This window comes from Panicum hallii, chromosome 1 (assembly GCF_002211085.1).
Source record: "Panicum hallii strain FIL2 chromosome 1, PHallii_v3.1, whole genome shotgun sequence".
In the NCBI taxonomy this organism is placed as follows: Eukaryota; Viridiplantae; Streptophyta; class Magnoliopsida; order Poales; family Poaceae; genus Panicum; species Panicum hallii.
The window spans coordinates 9,893,111-9,913,512 of NC_038042.1; the positions used below are offsets into that span (position 1 = coordinate 9,893,111).

Genomic DNA, 20,402 nt, shown 5'->3' on the forward strand with positions numbered 1-20,402 from the left:
GGTGGAGGCGGACGTTGGAGATGGTGGGTGCTGTGACGAGTGGCAGCACACTAGCGCCCGCCATGTTCTCTGGGTAGTCCGACGGCCCGAAGGAGATGGTGATGTTCTTCCACCGTAGGTGGGGCCTCCTTCGGTGTCGCCGGCTTCACCGAGAGGACCTCTCGGCGTAGGGTCTTGACGTCCCACCGGGAGACGAGCTCCGAACTGCTACCGTACATGACGTACAGCTTCTTGCGGTGCTCGTCACCACCGGACTCGGAGTTGGACTGGTGGAAGAGACCCTTGAGGTCTTTGTTGGGGGTTTGGTACCCCAACTCCCTCTCCGTCGCGGCCGCGTCGGCAACGGAGGCCTTCTCCTTGCCGGACCACCGTGGAGGGAAGGAGCCTTCCCTTGAGGCTTGGTCACGCCTCTTGCTGAGGCGCTCTGCGAGCTTCTGAATCTCGCGGTACTCGGTGGCGCTGTGGCGAGCCCCAGGATGAACAGGGCACGACCCAGGGTCGGTGCGCTGTTGCCGTGGGCGCTTGCCTCGGGGGTTCTGGCGCCCGGTCGTCGCAGCAGCGACGGCCGGACCCCCAATCCGTGACTTGTCAAAGCCACGGTTCTTCTTGTTCTTTTTCTTGCCGCTGCCAGGGGCAGTGACACTAGGCCTGCTCGTCTATGCGGGTCCTGCCTGTGTTGCAGAGTACCATTCACGGCCTTCCGCAGCCCTAGCGCATTGGTCCGCCAAAGCGAACAAGGTGGTTACTGTTTCCACCTGATGAGTCGCCAGCTTCTCCAACATCTTCTCATCACGGACCCCCTGGCGGAAAGCCGTGATGATGGACGCATCGGAGATACGCGGAATAGTTCCACGCACCTTGGTGAAGTGGGAGATGAAGGTCCGGAGGGTCTCTCCGGGTTGTTGCCTCACAGCGTGGAGGTGGGCCTCCACACCATGCTGTTGGTACGCACTGGCGAAGTTCGCCGTGAACTGTGCGCAGAGATCACCCCAGGACCGGATGGATCCCGGAGTGAGGTTCATGAGCCAGGTCCGGGCTGGCCCGGTCAAGGCTACATGAAATGAACTTGCCATGACGACGTGGTTGTTGCCTCACAGCGTGGAGGTGGGCCTCCACACCATGCTGTTGGTACGCACTGGCGAAGTTCGCCGTGAACTGTGCGCAGAGCTCACCCCAGGACCGGATGGATCCCGGAGTGAGGTTCATGAGCCAGGTCCGGGCTGGCCCGGTCAAGGCTACATGAAATGAACTTGCCATGACGACGTCGTTACCTCCGGCCGCCGTGATGGCGGTGATGTAGACCTGCAGGAATTCTGACGGGTTGGTGGACCCGTCATACTTTTCCTGCAGGTGCGGCCGAAACTTGGACGGCCAGGCGACCGCGCGAAGGTGGTCTGCGAGCGCTGCTCAGCCCACCCCGGACACCGGTGCATGGACAGGTCCCTGCGGCGCCGGAGCCACCGCAGCGAGTTCGGCATCGAGGTCACGACCCTTGATACTGATCAGGCGACCACGCGCCCGCTCGATGGAGACTCGGGCATCCTCTCCTGCACGTCTGCGGTTGAGCTCCACCCGGAGGTCCTCGGTCCGTGCACTCCTCACTGATGGTGAGTGCACAGAACCGGATGCGCCGCCCTGCCGATGGCGTTGCCTGGAGACAGACCCCCCCCCCCCCCCACTGAGCATGGGGAAGCCTGCGCCAGGTTGAGGAGGCGGTCGACGTCATCACGCCATTGCCTCTGGGCATCGGGCGAGGCCGCCTCACCAGGAGGGTTGCGAAGCAACTCCCTGACTGCCATGAGCGGCCCATTCGGTGCTGGCACCGATTGGGCCACGGAAGTCCGCTCCGCAGGATGCTGCGGGGCAGCACGCGCGGCCCCCCTAGGCGGCGGATGGTGTGAGGCATGTGGCATCGAGGACGCCACTTCCTCACCCAGCAGGAGGTCGTGACAACCGTTTTCTTGCGCCATTGTGGTCTTGGGCTTCGACCAAGCGCAAACCAAACCTAAGGCCCCCTACCTGGCGCGCCAAATGTCGGAGGAAATCTCCAGCCGGGTGGCGGAAAGCACCCGCCTTATCCTAGTTAAGGATGGGTTTGGAGGAGACTTAGGAGCACTTGATCGATGAGCAAATGAACGCAGGAAAGACACAAGGATTTAGAGTGGTTCGGGGCGCCGGAGCGTAATACCCTACGTCCACTTTGGTGTTGTATTGATTGTGTGAGCTTGGATGTCCCTTAGGTTGTGTTCGTGTGAGCCTAACTGAACCTTGTCTTCTAATGAGTGCACGGGGAAGGTCCGGAGACCATGATCCCAGCTGTCAGGCCCGGGCCGTATGCCACGTCACACAGAAGACGAGAGTAAGATTACAGATGGTGAGACACTAAGGGCCTGGACACCCTAGCTGGAGGTATCCCTGTCCGTATGTACCGACAGGGTCGAACACCACAACTTGGGATAGATCAATCTCGATAGAGAGCAAGATCCAGTCAAAGCTTTTGATACACATATACATATGAAATATTGGATATACTTATTATCAAATTGAAGGCATGGAAAAAAGAGTCGAAGGGCTTACTTGAAGTTGTACGGCAACATAATAAATGAACAAGTATTCTGCCATCCAGGGTCATGAATATATTGTTCTCGGCCCGATTTGGCCATTTGATTACACTATTCTCATTTATAATATCCGGGTCCATGAAGCCGATGTTATAGTACCCCCTTCTTCGGCATTCTTGCACCTTCATCCTATACATGATACAAAACAAAAGAGGGAATGAGAAAACATAGAAGTAGTAGAGCTAGAATATAGAAATGAGAGGAAACACTTACGTAACAAATGCACTGGTAAGGGACTTGTCTAGGGTGTCTTGATGGTACAGAAACCAAAGACTCACAAACTCGATCCATACGTCAGCGAGCCCCCGATATAAATCGTTATGTTTAACCCGAGCTGCGAACATTACGTCTCCATCTACAGAGGCCTTCAAGTACCATTTATGTAACTCGTGCATTCTCGTTGGTAGCATCTCCACCAACTCTGGCCACAAAAGGGGCTCACCCAATACAAATAGTTTTCTTCCTACCCTGGGTGAATCAGGATTGGAATCTCCCCTCGGAGTTGAGCTTTTGTGAGATTCGTTTCCACTACAAACTCGGTCGTAGCTTCATTCTCTTTTGAAAGCAACTTTAGTGGAGGTATTGATTGTTTGGGTTGTTCTCCGAGCTAGGGGATTTGGTTGTACCGACGATTACTCTTGTTCTGATATGACTTTGTGATTAAGCGGTTGTAGTCTGATAGTGTTTCTTTCTCACTTGGTTGGCACATCTTTACGAAGAATTTCTTCCTGGTTGCTTCGGCTTAGGCTTCCTCGGCGCGAAATGATCGGTAACCGCCTTTCTCACGTGCGCATTCAATTCCTCATTAGTCATTTCGTATGCTAACTTCGAAGGTTGAGGCTTCTCTTTCTTCTTAGCTGGGTTCTTCTTTGTCTTAAGAGGTGGCGATGGTGGGACCTATGCCTTTGCGTTCTTCTTCACCTTAGGAGGCGGCGGACTCATGCTGGGGTCCCTTTGAGCGGCTGGTGACGGCAAATCCATTCTAGGATCCCTTTGTGGAGATGGTGATGGCAGATCCATGCTGGGGCCCCTTTGTGCGGATGGTGATAGTGGACCCATGTTGTTTGGTGGCGTTAGCGATCTTGGCCTTGGGTTTTGAGGCGATGCTGCGGAATCTGTGGTTCCTTGCGGAAATCTTTGGTTCCTTGCGGAAATCTTATGTAGCGCTTGTTCCAACAGATCTAAGTGTGGAGGGCATGTTGTAGTTCCTCTTCTCCATCGCCTCCAGGGATCTCGAGGTCAAGGTCTTCCCATCCTTTCTCGACTCGGTCAACCATGACTCTAGCATACCCTTCAGGAATCGGCGCGCCATGAATTGTCTCGCCTTGGACAGGTACTTCAGCAATACCGTGAGCCACTACTTTGATCTTTTTCCTTTGCTGATAAAGAAGCTCACAGGGGGTCCTCACGGTGATATTGTCCACGGGGTAACGTTGTTGGTTGTCCACAACCATTTCAGTTCGGTCTGCAGCTGGGTGCTCCGTGGAAGCGATGCTGCTACGGCGTTGAAAGCCAAGGCTGCTCTGCATATTAGGAGCTGATGGAGCTTTTTGTAGTCATTGGCTAGCTGCCATTGCACCTTCAATTGAAGCTACTCGTTCTTCAAGGAGCACACATCTTCTCTTTCTATTCAGCCTTCCTTCGGCTTCTGTTTCGATAAGTCTCGATATCTCCACTGAAGGTATGCTTGCATGGAACTACGCCCATGCCTCGGACACATCCTGTGTGTTCTGGTGTCCCAAGAGTATATGTCAGCTCTTCTTTCTCTCTGTCAGGCTTCAAAGTGCCTTCATCAACGGCCTTTAGTGCCGTTTCGAGCCTGTCGGCCGCTTCTCTTATTCGAACGATAGTCACAAACGATCATCTTCCATGTTTAGTGTGCCTCCATGAGCATATAAGAAATACTTTGCCCGCAATGGCTGGTTGAAAGTCGTTGGTACGATTCCTCTTGCAATCAGGTCTTCTTCCATCTTCTACCATTTTGGAATCACCGACGAATAACCTTCCTGCCCAAGATGATGGAAGTGCTTCTTCTTGCTTGCATTCTATTTGTTCCGTATTGTTCACTCCTCGTTGTCCTTAGACAACTTGTACTGCACGAATTCATCCCAAAAAGGACGTTGCTTCTTGAAGTTTTTCTCAAAGTCTGGCTCGAGGCCCTTTTTGACGTAGTCTTTGTTCAAGTTTTTCTTGAACGTCTGGAAAGCAATAGCCATCTTCTTCATGACCCATTTCTTAAAGACTTCCTTTTTGTCAGCTGGAAAATTGAAGTATGGTTTCACCTCTCTCCATAACATTTCCTTCTTTGCGTCGGGGATGACATCTGCATCACTATCAGTGGTTTTATTTTTCTTCCAAAGCTTGTAGCTAATGGGGATGTTTTACCTAACATAATATCCATATTGATTGACCAGCGTCCTATCAACACCCTTGGGACCCTTTGGTTCACCGTCTAAGTCCACTAAGGTGATGCTGGTACGCCCCTCCATCTTTCTCTTCGAGCCTCGTTTCCGTTTTGGCTTCCTCTATTCAGAAAGAATATCTATTAATACACGCATTTGATAAGTAGAGAATTCATATATATATATATGCATGAATTCCATATACCTTGGCTTCAACCTGTTCCTGAGCAATTTCTGGCTGCTCAGCATCACCATCGCCAATATCGTTGAGATATTGGCAGCCATCATCTTTGGGTGCATCATCTTCGAGGGACGGTGGGTGCTGGGTTCCTTCACGAATTATATTGTGAAGGAATTCCTCGTCGTCATCACTAAGTCTCATTCCGATTCCTGTGCAAACAAAATATATCTTCTAGGAATATAATAACAATAATGAAATTAATCAAATCATATTTACAATTTGCTTCAATTTCTACAATAAATACATGAAGCTGTACATCACATATATTTATCCAATTTTCTACTATTCCCTCCAATTTTCAACAAATTTTCTACATTTTTTAAGTTGCCTACAAATTTTTCTACATTTTCCTAAATTAGCTACAATTTTTCTACAATTTTCTACCATATTTACAAAAAATTTTAAAAAAGAAAAAAACTGACATCAGCACATAGTAGTGCTGACGTCAACGCTGGGGCTTATGTCAGCTACAGCGGGGCAGGCGCGCCGAGGCCGGCGCAGGCAGTGGGGTGGGCGCGTGTCGGCGGCGCTGGAGCCCGGCAAGGGGAGGCAGCGGTGGGCGAGGAGGGGCCGGCGCGGCGACCGGGGATAAGCAGTACGGCGACCGGGTCCAGCCCGAGCGGCAGCCTAGGGGGGAGGACGAGGCGGCCGGTCGTCGACGCGGCGTGGCGGCTTGCAAGGGGGGGCGCGGCACCGCTGGACATGATGCGGGGCCGACCGGGCAGTTGGTCGGGGCGCAGTGGTGCCGAGCCAAAATGCCGTCAGGGACGACGATGACGTACACGTGTGGCGTGCACGGCCCGCGGCAGGGCCATCGCTGAGGCTGAGCGACAGCGTGTGGCGGTGTGTTGGGCAAAAGTGCGGCCGGCCAGAAGCGTAGTGGCGGCGGCGTGCGGGCGGGAGGTGGAGCATCACAGAGGGAGGAGAGATGGCGGCCAGCGATGGGGACAAGCGGGAGATCGAAATGCCGATCGATGCTAAGTGTTGGCCCTTATATTGGCTAGCAAGTTTAGTACCGGGCAAAGCTACTGCCTAGTACTAAATTGTGCAGTTTAGTACCCGGTGGAGGCAGTATAGTACCAGGCAAGGCTTAGGCCTGGTACTAAACAGCCAAATTCTTATTTCAATCATTTTTTCTTTTGTAGGTGTTTTAGATATTTTAAATTTATGATAAATTAACTAAAGGCACAAAAAATGCAAATATATAATATTTTGATCTTGCAAAACTATAGTATTATACACTTACATCCCTTGGTCACGTGAAATATATTTCTATGCAGTTAATTGAGTCCAATTTGTCTTTTATAAGTGTTTTAAATGTGTTTTGTGTGTAATAAATTAAATATAGGACAAGAAATGCCTATATATAACATTTTGACCATGCAAAAATAAAATATTGTACTTTACATCATTTGGTCACAAGAAAAATATAGTTTTATGTAGTTAATTCAACATATTGTGTCCGAATGTCCAAATTCAACATATTGAGTCCAACGTTATTTGAGAGGTAGAACCACAACATACATACATTACTGTGCAATATAATATAATGGTTACACAAAACTACTTATCATTATTTGATGGAACATTGATAATCTTACTTTTGACGAACGTCTATTGGTTGTGATCGTGGCCTAAGTAAGGAGCGTCTTCGGATAACAGAATGCTGGGGTCAACATCGACTGAGAATGGAGGACGATCATCAAACTGATCAAAGTCTTCTGACTTGTCTGAAATATCCTCAACTCTAATGATTTTTCTTTTTCTTGGAAGAACTATGTGGCGTTTTGGCTCATCGTCAGACTTGGCATGATTTTTCTTAGGTTTGCTTGACATGTTCTTCACATAGAACATCTATGTTATATCCTTAGCTAGGACGATTGGTTCGTCTTTATATCCGATCTTTTTGAAATCCACTATTGTGATTCCATACCGGTTTATCATTACGCCTCCTCCAGCTCGGTTCACCCATGGCAGCGAAATAAAGGAATCTTCAATGGTCCATAGTCTAGTTCTCATATCTCTTCTATGACACCATAATAGCTATCCTTTTTTGCATCATTGCCTATTGCATCTATACGCACACCACTATTTCGTGTTGTTTTCATCTTGGGCTCTTGTGTAGAATGTATATCCATTTATCTCGTACCTTTGGTATGACTGTGATCAACGGTCCCCTGACCAGGCATTGAAGTTGTTTATCAATCGTGTCATCACCGATGAATTTTCGTTTGAGCCAAATAGCAAAGCTATCTATGTGATGACGTGTAATCCTGGCCTCAGACTTCCCTAGGTTTTCAGATCGTGCAATATTAACGTGCTCATCCATATATGGTGCCACAAGAGATGAATTTTGTAGAACCATAAAGTTTGCTTTGCGGATTTTATTGTCAGGGATGTGCATATTAGATTTCTTCCTTAGTGCGCCCTTTCCCTTTAGTCTCCCTTCATGGCATGACATGGGGACACCGATCGGACTAAGATCATCAATAAAGTCAACACAAAACTCAACGGACTCCTCTATTTCGTAGCCCTTAGCAATACATCCTTCTGGACGAAAACGATTGCAAATGTACTTCTTTAGGACTGTCATGTACCTCTCGAAAGGGAACAAATTGTGTAGGAACATAAGGCTCAGAATATTTATCTCTTTCACGATGTGAACGAGAAGATGTGTCATAATATTAAAGAACAAAGGTGGAAACACCATCTCAAAGCTGACAAGATATTGGACCATGTCATTCTGTTGTTTTACGAGCTTATTTGGATCGATTATGGATCTGTACCCCTTGGGATCGATAAATTTTATTGAGGAAGGCACATAGCTTACGCTAACGCAACCAGAAGCAATTTTGTCATCAGGATATGGCAGTCATGGGACTTTAAATTTATGAACTTCCCTCCAGCAGCATCAGCCATGTTGCTTGGAAAATTTCTATTTTTAAAATACGGCGAAACAATATTAGTATTATGAAGGACTAAATTTCATTTCTATCATCATATTCTATATTATTTTTCAAATTTCACACTAAAATATTAATATAATAAAGTATGAAATTTGATAATAAAATTAAAAGGACCAAATATCCATCACACATCATGAGTAATTAAAAGGTCTACGGTAACCATTACACATGATTAATTAAAAGGTCCAAAATACCGAATAAGCTACAAGCTAATACAAACTACTCATGAGACCTATTCACCGATGGCTCGTGAGCCGCCTCGTGAACTCTCGACATCGAGCGGTCAATTTCTGCCATGCCTAATGCTTCGCGCCTTTCATTACGCCGAGCCATCAACTCGCGATCATCATCCGTACCATGCAGCTCGACATCTAATTCACACTCGACTTTATGCCTTGCATTACATAGCGCGAGGCAATCAAATGCTTTGTTAATGCAACGACGAATACGACCGCTAACAAGTCCAAGACGCTCTTCAGGGCGGAACTCAAGGGAATATCCGGTACGCTTCAAATTATTGCGTACCGACGCCCGAACGGACGCACGACGCTCCAATACATCATGTTGCAAAGCTATTTCTATGGATTAAATATTAATTAATCATTACTTAATTACTGAACATTACTGAACATTACTGAACATTAATTAATCATCACTTGATTATTGAACATCATTAGAGTGCTAAAATAATTCTTTCATAATACAAAATAAATACCAAGTATACATCTTTTTTTCGCTTTCAATTTGACATTCCATGACATAAACCTTTTCTCCAATTGAGATTAGCATTCACATTCCACTTGAACAATATTATTAGCATAATGATACACACACACATGTCACTTCAAAATAATTGAAAAAAAATCACTCTACATTTACCACATGCAAACTATCAAAAAACCTTCTCTCAAATTCAAGTCATCCCTTTTATATATCTCAAATGAATGTATAAATTAAAAAATCATACTCATTCTCACTTTTTTTAAAAATCACAAATTTCTCTAACTATAAAGTATGAAATGAAGCATAAAAACCATCAACAAAAAGAGGATGAAGTTGCTAACCTTTTGAACACATGGATGAGTGAAATCCCCGTAAATCTTGAGAAAAATAGGCAGCACCTCCTCTTTAAAATGCCATGGAGAAGAAAAAGCCCGAGATCGGTCAAATGGCTGGCTCAGGCTCAGGGAGGAAGAAGCTGCTGTGATATAGAAAAGGCAATAGTACTGACTGGTGGCTCCAACCGATACTACGGGGCTGTTTGGATAGCTGCCTAAGGCGCCACGCCGCGCCTAAGGTGCGGCGGCCGATTTGGCCGCCACACCTGTGGCGTGAAAAGTGTGGCGTGGCGTGGCGCGTTAGGCAGGCGTCCAAACAGGCCCTACATCTCTCAACTTTGTACTGGATGAAGCCACCAGCCTGTACTAATTTGTCTCGGCTCTACGTGGGTTAGTTAAGCCGCGCATTGCTGCTAGACTCCACCGCCACCCCGGTCATCCACCAAATTTGGTCCCACTCACGAGCCACGACAATACCAATCAGTCAGTCAACATCTTGCAGGAAACAAGAAAAGCTACTCTCCGGACAATCCAAAAATTAAAACGTCTGTAAGTACATTTTAATCATGCACGCATAAACTGTTCAAATTCAAATTCAAACCCCGTCGGAAACAAAGGGCATCGATATCTCATCGATCTGACCTTGCAGTAATTCCCCAAATTAAACACCGCAGGGTTCAATCTAGAAACGATGTGTACGTACACCACCCCTGTCATGGTCGTCGTGGCCCAATGACAGGCGCGCGCGGGCGGGCGGGCAGCAGCCGCCCGGCCTGTAGCCGCCGGCCTCACGCGCGTGGCGCCATGCGCTGCCGGTGGCCCGCCGCCGCGCCGGCTCGATCGCCTCCATGTACGTCCCGCCGCCCCCACCCTCCTGCGCTCACCGGCCGCGCCACCCACATGGAGTCACGCATGCAGCGCGTCCGCATCAGCGACGCCGCGATGTGCACCGCCGCCGCGGCCTAGGATTCCGCGCTCTGTACTCTGTATCTGCGTGTGTACCACACGAGGCGTCGCTGTCGTCCTCGTCTCCCGATCGATCCGGCCGGCCGGCGTCGGAACGAAGCTAGGCTGCAGCTGCATGCGTTCAGGCAGGCAGGCAGGCAGGCAGGCAGGCCTACTCCCCAATCATCACCGAACAGCAGGGCGTCCGTCGATATGCAGCCATGCAGATCTCGGCCGGCCGCGTCGTGCGTGCGTGTAGTATCTGAAAGATTGTTGACACAGACGATGGGACGACGACCTAACCGCGATGGCTTGCAGCTGCGCGTCGCGACTGGTGGTGAAAAGACCGGGCGTGTCAAGCACCCTTGGCCGCTAACTCGCCGCGTCTTTCCCTGTGGCGGTTTGCTTGCTCGTGACCACCAGCTGCCCGGCCGGCAGGTTGTGCATGGTACGTACCAGGTTGTGTGTTAGGTGCATCTATCTATGTATATGGCCGTCACCAAAATCTTGGCCGGCCTCTAGGCTAGTGTTGTTTTGTTTCACTCTTTTTGTTTGTTTGCCATGCTTCTTGTCCCGGCCGGCCCCATCGATCTACTAGCTCTCCATGCATGCATGATTCGATTTTTGGGTACGTGATCCATCATATCATTTCAATCTTCAACCCGATATGATTCAATTTTCTTTCATACTGTCACTTGATGAGCCACTTTTCATCTATGCCACCAGGCGAGGTCAAATCTTTTGCCTGCTGTATTCACACAGGCTGGTGGTATGAACGAAAAAACCTATATATCCAGGTGGCGGTCTATTGCAAGAGACATTATTCTTTCACCAAAGTTTACTATTATAGTGCCAATGGTGGAATCAATAATTATTTGTTTCCGGAATCTTAGTAGCGCTATTTTGTTTATGCTAGCGCTCTAGAAAATGTTTTTTATAAAAAAAATAGAAGTACAAAAATAAGTAAATATTATCGATTTTGGAGATCGAAAACTATTACAATTCCAAATAAGACACATAGATCTAGAGTTCCAAGATCTATGTTAGCGTTATTAAAAAGAACACAAGTAGGGAGGATTCCCCTGCCGATTCCTAAAAAAAAAAAAATCTATGTTAGTGTACCAGGGGCAACCGGGCAAGGGATATGGGTGGCAAAGACAATATTGTGACGTTGACCAGGTGAGATGACGGCTTGTTATGGTTAGGTCTTAGGGTATAGGGAAGCAATGATGTTAGGGATTGTGGGGTTAGGGTGCAATCGATCCGGCACGACGCTGGCCGGGCTCTCACTCCCTCTCTAAAAGACTAATGAATTGCAAGAGGCCGTCCTTGTGCTTGATGTTGAGAAAACCAAATTCTTCTTGACCTCGAAGAACGTCAGGCGAAAAGTTCTTTCTTCCTTTTCTTCTGCACCCTGAGATCGATTTCCTGATTCTTCTTTTCATATCTGTCGCCATTTGTTCTCATCCAATGAAAAGGCGAGGTGATATGTTCTTCTTTCTCTTGCCAGTGTGAGCAAAAGAAATCTTAACAGGTCAGAGTGAGAATAGGGATGGCAACGGGCACAAATCTGCTGGATGGTTTTGCTATTCCGAATCCGTATCCGCGAAAATTATTTGGAACTATTACAAAAACCCATACCCATGACGGGTATAAAATTTTGTCTGAACCCAAACCCGTCAGGTGAACGGGTACCCACGGATCGCCTACTGGTCATCCATGACCGAGAACATTGATTGCAATCTTGCTGTGATAGAAGTGTGTCAATGATCAATACGTGCATATTCTTCTCATTATCAACTATGCTTCAATTTAAATAACTAAGAGATACAATATATTTATCTAAGCAACAATTTATATAGTTTGCATAAATATAGAATGAGCAATAAGTTTATAATTTATTGTATAAAGATACAAGAGGGAATAAAATAACAAGTTTAGTACTTCAAGTAATAATGGTATTAACAAGTTTGTTATAAGTTCACAATAAAATGGTGGTTTTATAAGTTCATAATAAAATGGTGGTATTAAAATTAAGTTTGTTACAAGTTCATAATAAAATGATGCAAGTTCATAATAAAATGGTAGTACGTACTAGATTGTATCGGGTTTAAAAACTCACGAGTTTACAGGTTTAAGTATTATAGGAATAAATCCGTACCCATAAACTCAACGGGCAGAACTTCTTGCCCATTAAGATAGTGTTTGGTTGAGGAGCGAAGTGGAACGGAGCCATTCCATCCTATTTTTACACGTGTTTGGTTGCTGGACTCGTGGAGCGAGCGGCTCCCGACGGAGAATATTCTCCTCAGATGCCGGACGAGGCCGCTCCAGGAAAACGAGCGGACGGAGCCGCTCCGCTCCGCACTCGCTCCGGCCTCGTCTCGCTTCCATCCAGGTTCGTTCTCCTGCTCCCCCCGCGCGCCTCCTCCTCCCCCTCCTCCCCCGGCGCCGCCTCCTCCTCCCCCCGCGCCGGGCCGCCTCCTCCTCCCCCGGCGCCGCCTCCTCCTCCCCCCGCGCCGGGCCGCCTCCTCCTCCCCCGCGCCGTGCCGCATCCTCCTCCCCCGGCGCCGCCTCCTCCTCCCTCGCGCCGCGCCGCCTCCTCCTCCCCCGGCACCGCCTCCTCCTCCCCCCGCGCCGCGCCGCCTCCTCCTCCCCCGGCGCCGCCTCCTCCTCCCCCCGCGCCGCGCCTCCTCCTCCTTCCCCCGCGCCGCGCCGCCTCCTCCTCCTTCCCCCGCGCCGCCTCCTCCTCCCCCGGCGCCGCCTCCTCCTCCCCCCGCGCCGCGCCGCGCCGCCTCCTCCTCCCCCGCGCCGCGCCGCCTCCTCCTCCTCCCCCCCGCCGCGCCGCCTCCTCCTCCCCCGCGCCGCGCCGCCTCCTCCTCCTTCCCCCGCGCCGCGCCGCCTCCTCCTCCTCCCCCCGCGCCATGCGCCAGCGCCACCTCCACCTTCTCCCTCATTTTGAACAAGGAGGCAGGAGGCAGGAGGCAAAACAAATTCCACCATAACATTAATTCCAAAAAAAATAGCAATAGCAGCACAAGTCAGCAGGCTATGCACTCCCTTCTGCTGCTCTGTTCAAGTCTTTATTGATTAGCAACTAATTCATATTTTTTATTTTGAATAGGGAAATCAGATTGGCAGAGCAAGAGGAATAGTATCTTGAATAGATAATTATATTACAATAATTACATTTGATGTCCAATGCGTGACCATCTAGTCCAACAAATGATACTAATAACAATTAAAATTTGACTACTACAACTAAAAGAAATTAAAAATGACAATTTGCATCCAATCCATACATCAACTTTGCACTGATAGTTCATGAACCCGGGGCCGACATTGGGCCTGTACAGGAATCAGCGGCCTCAACCCGGGACAGCGGAAATCGGTCGGCCTATTTGCCGCCGCCTGATACTCCTCCCTGCCCGACCATCCCCTCCCCCCATGGGCGGAGGGCCCAATGTGGCCCGGTATTGCCTGGGCAATACCTTGGCCCAGCCAAGAAGAGTAGCAATTAGATTTTACCTGCTCCGCTGCTCGCACTGTCGCACAGTCGCATCACACGCTGCCCCCGTTGACGCCCGCCCGCCCGCCAGGCCGCCGCCGGCCCGCCAGGCCGCCGCCGCCGCCACGCGCCAGGCCGCCGCCGCCCGCCCGCCCCTGCGCCACACGCCAGGCCGCCGCCGCCCCTGCGGCCTGCGCCACGCGCGGTGGGAGACCGGGGAGCGGCGACGCGGCAGGGACCTCCTCGTCGCCGTCGACTTCGGCCCCAAGCCCCCAACTCCAAGCACGCCTTCGACTGGGCGCTCGCGCACATCGCGCGCATCGCCGACACGGTCCACCTCGTCCACGCCGTCTCCAGTTGAGCCCCTTCATCTTCCCCGCCGCCCGCCATCCATCCTTCGAGACCCTACCTTGCGTCCTTGCCTGCATACTCCATCTATCTAGCTATCCTGATTCCTAAAGCATTAGTTAACTTCGAGGCAGTTTAGATTATGCCGTAGGTTGGTGAACATACGACATATAAGCAGGAAGCGACGTAGTTAAGCCTTCGTTTCAGTTTCTTTATTTTACTCTGCTGCTGAATGCTGATAGCTTTGTAGCAAAGCATTTCTTAGCGGGCCTGTGTGCTGCAAAAACTAAATGAATCCAAAATTGCATTCAGATAACAGATAGATGAAGGATGGCAGAAAACGCTCATATGTAGTTGTTGCAACTTTGTTAAATTGCAATTAGAAGCCCCCTTTAGCAAAGTTTGGGTGTTCAGAGTTAACTGGTCAGAACTCTGAAACTCTGGTAATGGGTGTTCACAAATTGACGGTAGCTGATTTGCTTATGCAATCAATGTGCAATCAGGCACTTCATGTGCAATTGTGCACTGTGCACTCTTTTAAAAAATAAACGCTGTGTACACCTTTACACCTGATGATTGCACTGCTTTTTACAGCTATAGAAACCAGACACTTTGTTTTTTGTCGCAGTGTTTCTTCTGCAGTTCTGCCTGAACATAATCATGTAATGTTTACACTGAATAAAAATTGAACATGGTAGAGGCAGAGGCTACATGATTTGGACACCTGACTCCGATTTGGCGGCTTCTTTGTGTATCCAGAGTTCTGGCTTAAATCAGTTACGTCTGGTTCTGATCATACGTGTTGAACGAACCAATTATGTGTGTCCTGCTTACTGCTCCACGTCAGTAGTGGCGATTTGGTTGATATGTTAGCGTCCACAGCTAGCTAATACTTCACTACTTCAGGTTTACTTGACCTCTGAGCCATACCTTGATTTTGCCGCGTCCTCCGCCACTGCCTCCCCCCGACGCCGAGGCTTCGCCGCCGGCCACCGCAGACGACGAGCAGCGCCGGCCACCGCCTGCCCCCGGAACGGAGCCACCGCCGGACGCGATCTTCTGCGCGCCGCCGCCCCTGCCGCCGCCGCCACCGGATCCGCGTCCCCTGCCGCCGCCGTCCCCGCCCCCGGATTTGCCGCTGATCGCCCCACCCCCGGATTTTCCCCTCCGCCCGATTTGTGCGCCCGCGGGGCTGGCCGCGACGCCGCTCGGCCGAGCGCGTGACGGGACGCCCAGGCGCCCTCTCCCACCCCCGTTGAGCCCGCTCATCCCCCTCAACACCGACGCGCCTAGGCCCTAGGCTGCCCCTCCCCTGAACAGGTAATACAAGCAATGTTGTAGTGCAATTATTGCATTTTATTGGTGCTGTAAAGATTTATTATATTTTAGATATGTTCATGAACTATCAGTGCAAAGTTGATGTATGGATTGGATGCAAATTGTCATTTTTAATTTCTTTTAGTTGTAGTAGTCAAATTTTAATTGTTATTAGTATCATTTGTTGGACTAGATGGTCACGCATTGGACATCAAATGTAATTATTGTAATATAATTATCTATTCAAGATACATGAAAAACATAAGAATTATTGTAATATAATTATCTGCCACCATCCCCGCCTGTGTCCATATCCAACTCCTTGTGGTTTTGTCGCCAGCACTCTCGGCGCATCTGAGATGGCCCGCGCTCTGCGGCTCCTCTCCCGCACGGTGGTGAGGCTGCGGCCGCTGCCTGTCCAGGGGCCGACGAGGGGCTTCTCCGCCTCCGTGCAGGAGCCGTTCCACGTTTGCGTCGTTGGCAGCGGCCCCGCAGGGTTCTACACCGCCGACCGGGTATGCGGCTTGCACGGGCTCCATTCTTATGTTGTTGTCTCTCTTCAAGATTGCTTCGCAGGGCCTTGCTTTGGGCCGTCCTCATCTCTCCAGGATTATTGGATTCTTAGGAGATTATTAACAATTTCTTCAATATTTTTATCCTTGAAGTGTGCTGAATTCCAGTTCTAGTTTTACTACTGTATGAGTAGTTTTACTACTGTATGAGTAGTTCTACTACGCTACGAGTAGTTACAACTGGTGTAGGGCGTGGGCCATGTCCCACCTCTTATCCTGTAAGATGTAGGCCATGTGCGCAGTCCCGTAGTCCCGGGTCTGACAAATAAGTCATTCCATGTGCTCCGGTGAAATTATTAGTTGATGAGCAAGGCCTTTTTCTTAATCAAATGGGCTGGAACCTGCAGCAATTGCTGTGTAATGACTAAATGCTAAAACCAAGACAAGGCCATACGACCAAATACCTTCAATGAACTAGATCTTCCTAGAGCCTTGTTTGCTGTCCAACGCTCTAGGACCTTTCTGTTGGAATTGTTCTTCAGAGTTATTCCTTTTTAACAATTATTTGTTTCTCCGTGGTGTTGATTGGGTGCTACCACTGGTGGATTAAACAGATGCTGAAGGGTCATGAAGGAGCACAAGTTGATATCATTGATAGGCTCCCCACACCATTTGGCCTAGTCCGTTCTGGAGTCGCTCCAGATCATCCAGAAACAAAGGTGGGCATTTGCCATAGTTATCTGATTTTGGAAATGAAATTCAATCAACCTTTTATCTTTCCAAAACTGCAACTAAGTGAAAACGAATGGTTTAGAGTTGGTGATCCATTTCTTATTTGTTCACTTGTTTCATCATTTGAGCCATTTAGGGCAACATTGTTTCATTAGTGAAATGCAGAGTTGTGCCTCATTCATGAGATGCAGAGTTCTTGTTTTTGCCAATTAATGATTCTAACTACTCTTTGGACCTGCTAATGCTGCCTTACTTACCATTATTTGGTTGTACTTTTCTTTTCAATCTTCATGCTTACAGAACTACCTAGATTGTTCATAAACTTAAGCCTACCTCAAACGTTCCAACAGATTGTGGTAAATCAATTTTCTCGTGTAGCTGCAAATGGCCGCTGTTCATTCTTTGGGAATGTAACACTCGGAAGGGATGTCTCTCTATCAGAGCTTCGCGAAACATATCAAGCTGTAAGTTTTATGCTTGAATAAAATATCGATCCCCAAGAGTATATCTCCTTTCCTTTTCCTGTTATGAGTTTTTCCATAACTTATATAAGTAATTGGTTTTGACTGTATTTACTGATCGATAGGTGGTTCTTGCTTATGGAGCAGAAAGTGATAGGTCACTTGGTATTCCTGGAGAGGTATGACTTTTGACTACTATTGTTAATCAGTATGCCAGCCACAGTTCAGAAATATCATTTTAACTGTAATCTTAGTGCTATTCATGATTTCATGGTGTTTTCTCAAATATTGCTGTAACTAGGTATTAAGCAGTCAGCAGGGCGCATGTGGCGTTTACAATGATAGCATCTTCATTGCCTATGTGGTTGTGATTTTTTTAGACGAAATTATTTATGTCTAGTATCATCATGGCATTATAGGATCTGAAAGGAATTCATTCAGCTCGAGAGTTTGTGTGGTGGTACAATGGACATCCAGACATGTGCGACTTGTCTCCTGATTTGAAAAACACACAATCTGCTGTTGTCCTTGGTCAGGTATATTTTTGATTTTGCTTTGTGTATATTAACACTTAAATAGAGTAATCTTGTGACCAAGGAAGCTGACTCACAGTTGCACTTTTATGTAACCTTGATAGACAGTTGATCTATAATTTATTAACCTTGTGTGCTCATAATCCTTAGTTTCATTTACATTTTTCTTCAAGTGCTTTTATGAATACAACACCATTCGTTATCATAACATGATTAATTGCAGGGAAATGTAGCTCTTGATGTTGCTCGCATTCTTTTACGCTGTAAAACAGAGTTGGCTACTACAGATATTGCTGATTATGCGTTGGATGCTCTATGTGGCAGCACTATAAGGTATCTTTTCAATTTAATATTGAAACCAGTATTTTTTTACTTTCTAGTTTACTTCCATATATTACTGATTATTACATAATACATAGTTCTCAATTTATGTTGCATGTAAAGGAAGGTATACTTGGTTGGGCGACGGGGTCCAGTACAGGCAGCTTGCACAGCAAAGGAGCTGCGTGAAATTCTAGGTATTTTTTGAAATTGTTTGAATGCTTGCAGTATTTGATACACAGTACTTTTGTAATAGCCTATCTCATTGCCATGTTGTCGTTCTAAGTTTGACATCATGTCCATGCAGGTTTGAAAAATGTTCGTGTTTGCATCAAGGAGGCTGATCTCGCTACTTCACCTGCAGATGAGGTTTGTGCTGTAAAGTGCATTACTGCCTGTAATTTTCTTTTCGTTTTCTTTTGAGTTTTGTAACTGGTCTTTTTTTTACTATCCTGGCTTTATTAAGACTTGCTAATTTAGGTTCAGAAATTTCCCCTCTATCGTGGCAGTTTGGGCCATTTTATGATGTCTTGTGCTGACTGTAGGCAGGTCTTCGTATAATTCATGCCATGTGCAACTACTAGTATAAGATCTTTTTGCAATAGTCTAAACTAATTGTTTCCTGATACTAAACCCACATATGTGATAAAGCTTCTTGTGTCTCTCTAATTAAATATTCTGCTTTCAACACTCCAATAAATTCTTTTACCTAGTTCTTTTTTTTGTATCTTGCTTCTGATGAAGAAAAGCTTGCTATCTGATTGCAGGAGGAGATGAGGAGTAGTAGAATCCAAAGAAGGGTTTACGAGTTGCTGTCCAAAGCTGCAAGTGCACATAGGGACAACAGTTGCAATGACCAAAAGGAGCTTCATTTTGTGTTTTTCAGGAGACCAACCCGGTTCACCCCTTCAGAAAATGGTTCCACGGTTGGTGCTGTTGAACTTGAGAAGACAGCTTTAAAAGGTCTGGTGTAGCAGGTGTAGAAATGAATCTTCTTGACCATTTTCTTCTTGAGCCTTCTGTTAAATATTTTTATTTGTTATGTAGTTGATGAAGTAACTAGGAAGCAGGTGGCAGTAGGAACTGGTGAGTTTGAAGACCTAAAATGTGGGTAAGTGCTTTGGCTTATGCTTATGCTTTCCTTGTTTTTATGACTACTTAACTGTAGAGTTTCTAATATCCATCTAATATGCTCTGTTCTTCTTAGTCTGGTCTTGAAAAGTATTGGTTACAAATCCTTGCCTGTACAAGGTTTGCCTTTTGACAAAATCAGAGGTGTGTAAAATTGCTTTGCCCCCCTGCTAATTGGTAGCTTGTATATTCTTTCCATTTTTCCTTTTGATCCATCAAGAGCATATGCAATTGTTTTTGTGTGATGATCCTTGATTCATTTTAGGAGTTGTGCCAAACTTGAGAGGTCGAGTCATGAGCAGTGAATCAGAGACTGCCACGGTGGAAACAGGGCTGTACGTTGTAGGATGGTTAAAGAGAGGACCCACTGGGATTGTTGCGACAAATCTCCACTGTGCTGAAGAAACAGTAGGTCCCTTTGTTCCCGTGTTATCTTTCATTCCTTATGTGTGGATTGCAGGAATTTAGTTTCCTACAGAATGTTTGCAAACGCCTACATCGAAATGCCTTTTCTTATTCTTTTTCCGACAAACGTCGACAAATTAGCTTGATTCCATCTGGACCAACATTTATCTGTGACAAAATCTCGAGAATCCACCAGTGTTTGTTAGTAATTGTTGGGGGAAGAATAGTTACTTTACCAGTTCATGACACAGAATGGGAACCTTGAGATCATCAAGATTAAATGTTTCACATTTAGAGCTTTCATTACATTTATTGGTTGGTTGCCATTTTGATAGGATATTTATGATTTTTTATGTTTATGGGTTAACAACCAGGTGGCTAGCATCCTTGAAGATGATAGGAAGGGCGTGTTAAGGGCCCCATCTGATTCGAAGAAGCATGGAAGGACAGGACTTGTTGAGATCCTAGAACAAAAGAATGTCCATTTTGTGCCATTCAGTGGTTGGGAGAAGATTGATTCCAAGGAAAAGATGGCAGGGCAGCTGAGAAACAAGCCTAGAGAGAAGATCACAACCTGGGATGGGCTGCAGAAAGCTGCAAACGAGTAAAATTAGGATGGCCCTCCCAGAAATTTTGTTTCCATGTGTTTGTATCAAAGAATTGCACTAAAGAGAGAACCCTGTATTTAGTAATAAAAGATGATATTGACATATGTTCACTGAAGAGCTCACATACTAATACTGCTTAGGGCTCACATACGAGCAAACTATGGCATTCAGTAAAGGAAAATACTAATAGTGGTTCATTCCATTGTAGTCCAAAACTGGTCAATTTATTTCTCATTGCAATTGCGATCATATTTGAAAGCTTCTTGACCATTTATTGCCTCAAGAGGAGCTTT

General features: G+C 47.2%; 1 protein-coding gene across 2 annotated transcripts; it reads left to right on the top strand.

Moving 5' to 3' along the window:
* The first annotated feature begins 13,819 nt into the window (after positions 1-13,819).
* LOC112887846 (NADPH:adrenodoxin oxidoreductase, mitochondrial) lies at positions 13,820-20,316 on the top strand. 2 transcript variants are annotated; one of them, XM_025954127.1, is made up of 15 exons: positions 13,820-14,097; positions 14,996-15,409; positions 15,747-15,921; positions 16,533-16,637; positions 17,001-17,114; positions 17,237-17,290; positions 17,531-17,647; positions 17,868-17,977; positions 18,089-18,162; positions 18,273-18,334; positions 18,733-18,928; positions 19,013-19,076; positions 19,173-19,240; positions 19,362-19,504; positions 19,876-20,316. In XM_025954127.1, the coding sequence occupies exons 3-15, from the start codon at positions 15,766-15,768 to the stop codon at positions 20,107-20,109; spliced, it is 1,497 nt and encodes a 498-aa protein (XP_025809912.1). In that variant the 5' UTR covers positions 13,820-14,097; positions 14,996-15,409; positions 15,747-15,765; the 3' UTR covers positions 20,110-20,316. The 2 variants fall into 2 exon arrangements, with proteins under 2 accessions (XP_025809912.1, XP_025809921.1); XM_025954136.1 differs by lacking the exon at positions 15,747-15,921 and having other exon boundaries at positions 13,822-14,097.
* Positions 20,317-20,402: the final 86 nt, after the last annotated feature.